The 3,452-nt window shown below is 35.6% G+C and overlaps 1 protein-coding gene across 1 annotated transcript; it reads right to left on the bottom strand.

The window, feature by feature from the left end:
* Positions 1 to 1,194: 1,194 nt before the first annotated feature.
* On the bottom strand, positions 1,195 to 1,578 carry LOC106314287. Its single transcript, XM_013752189.1, has one exon. The coding sequence runs from the start codon at positions 1,576 to 1,578 to the stop codon at positions 1,195 to 1,197; it is 384 nt and encodes a 127-aa protein (XP_013607643.1).
* Between the last annotated feature and the right edge of the window lie 1,874 nt (positions 1,579 to 3,452).

Genomic DNA, 3,452 nt, shown 5'->3' with positions numbered 1-3,452 from the left:
TTGTGCATCAAATAGTATATACAGAAAAGGGTACTCAAGAGATTTAATATGGACCAGTCTCACCCATTATCTAGTACATGGGCGTGAGATCACTTGTTTTGGACACTGATCCATTCAGTCCAAAGGTGGACGATAAAGAAGTCCATTTAGTCCTGAGATGGACGATGCAGAAGTCTTGTTTTAGACACTGATTTGTTTGGTCCATAAGAAGGATGATGAAGAAGCCTTTGATTTTGGTTTATTTTATACTAATCAGCCCAAAGAGAGGTTATTTAGTTTTGTTGATTTGTTTTTCAGACAGGTTATGTTTTACACATGGTAGTACACGCATATCACAGCAACATCATCCAAGATTTTGTGTGTGTGTATTTAAGGTCGATGACTCAATATGTGCGATCATATTGTGGCATGGCCGATGGTAAAGAAGAACCAACTATCATGTTCGAGGACGAAGCATATTCTGCCCAAACTCTTTATCACCCACGGATTGCAGAAAATTGGAGAGGTCAAAAGGATCTTCAGTAATGTCCAAATCAGGGGGAGTAATGTGTGTTGTACTCTTTTTCTTTCACTATGGTTTTGTCCCAATTGGGTTTTCCTGGTAAGGTTTTAATGAGACAACATTAAAGCACATTACAAGCTCTAAATGATTATGGCATCCAAGGGGGAGTGTTATGAACCAGATTGTGGAAGGCTCATAACCAAGAGATTATGATTTGTAATCTTTCCATTTATCTATGACGGTGTAATCTCCTATATAAGGAACTTCGGTTACTTTATAACAAAAAAATATCAATTTTTGGGTCATTCTTTTCCTACCTCTGCTCTTGTGATACCTATTGATCAGGTCACCAGCAAGGTCCAAGGATGAGTTTTAATCTGGATAACTATGGAATAGGTTGTATTTAATTGATAAACAAAGAGACAGGTGTATATATATATGGATACTTTAATTATGAGTTAGCTGGCTGCTTAAAACATTTAGTGTATAATTAGTTGGTCGCGTTCTGACAAAACAACAATCTCTGACATGCAAAACTGGAATAAACTTTGTAGTTTTCCGTTGAATTAGCAGACAAGTTTCAAGTTAAAGATGTTTAACTCTACTTTTAAAACTTAAAGCAAAATTCTTTTAATTTTTTTTTACTGTTCCCTTTCTTTTTTTTTGTGAATCAAAGCTTGCATTTAAAGAGATCATGTTTGGTACATAGACAGAACCTGTTTGGCAACATAGTCTGCCCTACAGTTATCCAGTCTAAGAATAAACTTAAACTTAACAGAATTAAAGAGAGGAGAAATTAGTTGAATGTCGATGAACAGAGTCGCGATCTCCAAGTGTCTACCTTTAGAGTTCACAAGTTTGATGAGAGTCTGTGAATCTGAAAGTATCAAGAGATCTGTTGTTCCACGATGTAGGGCAGAGGTCATGGCCTTTCGCAAGGCCAACGTTTCCGCCATCAATGACGACACTACAGAAGTTTCGGTCGCTGAGTGAGAGGAAGATGATACCGCATCATCGATGATCCAAGCAAGACCGGCGCATTTAGTCACCGGATTCCAAGCTACATCCGTGTACATGCGTGTGAGTGAGGGGTCTGGATCTGGATCCTGGGCAATACGGTTTTGGATTGATGGGGTTTTGGAGGATTGGTCTTGAGCATAAGTCCACTCCCTAGCCTCACAGATGGCTTTCAAAAGGGTCTCCTTCGGTGTGAAAATTCGCTTCTGGAAGATCACTGTTCCCTTTCTTATAATAACTTAAATCCTGCAAAGCATGCCACTACAGTAATCTCCGTATAAAATAACAAATATATACAACAAACTCTTTACATGTACATAATACAACAGTCCAAATAAAATTGACATTTTACAAAATGACTCCAATATTTGTTCAAGCCAGAGGACCAATGCAAATATTGACGGTTTTAGATTTAAGAAATTAGATTGAATAGTATGAATATATGAACTTACAAAATAACCGAGCGAAATTTAGGGCTGTCATAATCCAATCCATAAAGAGTATATATATCACTAGCTACTAACTCGTCGGCTACGACAGGACCGGAAGTTTCTAACAAGTTTGAATCTATTAGACGTCTTTGTACATTATTTAGTTTTGATATTTTCATGTACGTAGACTGAAGAAAATAAGTTAACAAAAAATAAAAGTATGCTAAAAATGGATCGAACTTCGACGTACCTTCATCAACGGCAGAGTGCATCTAAACTATAAATTTTGAACACTGCAGCTCTTAATTTGAAAGAAAAATAAATGATTTTCCTTGTTTTCCTCAAATAAAATTTGGTTGTTAAATTAATTGTCCAGACAAAAGGGGTTAATCTTGGCTGGATTCAGCTGGCTTATCAGTTAAAATATCTTTACTAACGCCAAAAACTGACAGTGACACTTTTTAATTATTCTATAAACCCTTGTTCCTTCATAATATAAACATGAGTGTATGGTAAACTTGATGTAGATAAACGTACCTGGGAGACAAATAGCCTGGTGATTTTTGTCCTCTCACACCTTTTACCATGTGGTGGATTCAATTTTTCCAAAGTATGACAAAGCAACTACTTATTAAACATATAAATCCAATCAATTGGAAATTTTTATATCCAGTAAAATATTGGTCAAGTTACATAGATGCATAAACAAACTTATATATAAATATATGTATATATATGTTTCAAAAAAATGTATATTTTTGTGTGTGTGTTTAAGTGTATAGTTGCAAAAAGTGTTAATTAAATGGTGGAATGTGAAATTTTGGAGGTAGGCCTGGGCATTTTAACATGTACCCGAAAACTCGAACCGGAATCGACCCAAAAATACTCGATCCGGAACCGAGCCAAAAATTTACAAGTATTTTTTGGGTCTAAATTTCTTTTACCCAAAAGAACCGGAACCAAAAAGAACCAACCCGAATAGACCCGATCCAATAAGAACCAATTTGTACCCGACTTAAAAACATGTATATCCAAAACTATGATTTTTTGTGTTCAATTTTATATATATTATTTTATGATTTAGTTGAAATATCTTTTGTTAATAATATTTGTTATTATTTTGAAACATTTTTAAGTAATACGAAGGTTTAAAATGTAAATTTAGAGTTTAAATGTTAAATGTTAAATTTATGATGGAATTAGGTATGTCATGTCCTTTTCAGATATTAAATACCTGAATCCGATATGGATCCGAACAATTAGGGGTATTTTAATCATAGATCTGAACTGATCCGGACCCGAAAATAACCGACCCGAACCCGAACTGAAAATTTTTAAATAGCTATTGGGTCTAAATGTTCAGGACCCAAAGGATCCGGATCCGAAAAGAACCGGTCCGAAACCGATCCGAAAATCTAACCGCTCAGGCCTAGTTGGAGGATAAGATGGGGAGGGTGTGAGGTGGGTCAGAGCTGCTTCGGCTCTTTCGTACATTTTAGTTA

Source organism: Brassica oleracea, chromosome C9 (assembly GCF_000695525.1).
Source record: "Brassica oleracea var. oleracea cultivar TO1000 chromosome C9, BOL, whole genome shotgun sequence".
Taxonomy (NCBI): Eukaryota; Viridiplantae; Streptophyta; class Magnoliopsida; order Brassicales; family Brassicaceae; genus Brassica; species Brassica oleracea.
Note: the sequence above shows the minus strand (reverse complement) of the source record. Positions and strands in the feature narration are given on the sequence as shown.

Coding starts and splice junctions, on each gene's coding strand:
- LOC106314287 (XM_013752189.1), bottom strand. CDS start 1,578: ATGTACACGGATGTAGCTTGGAATCCGGTGACTAAATGCGCCGGTCTT.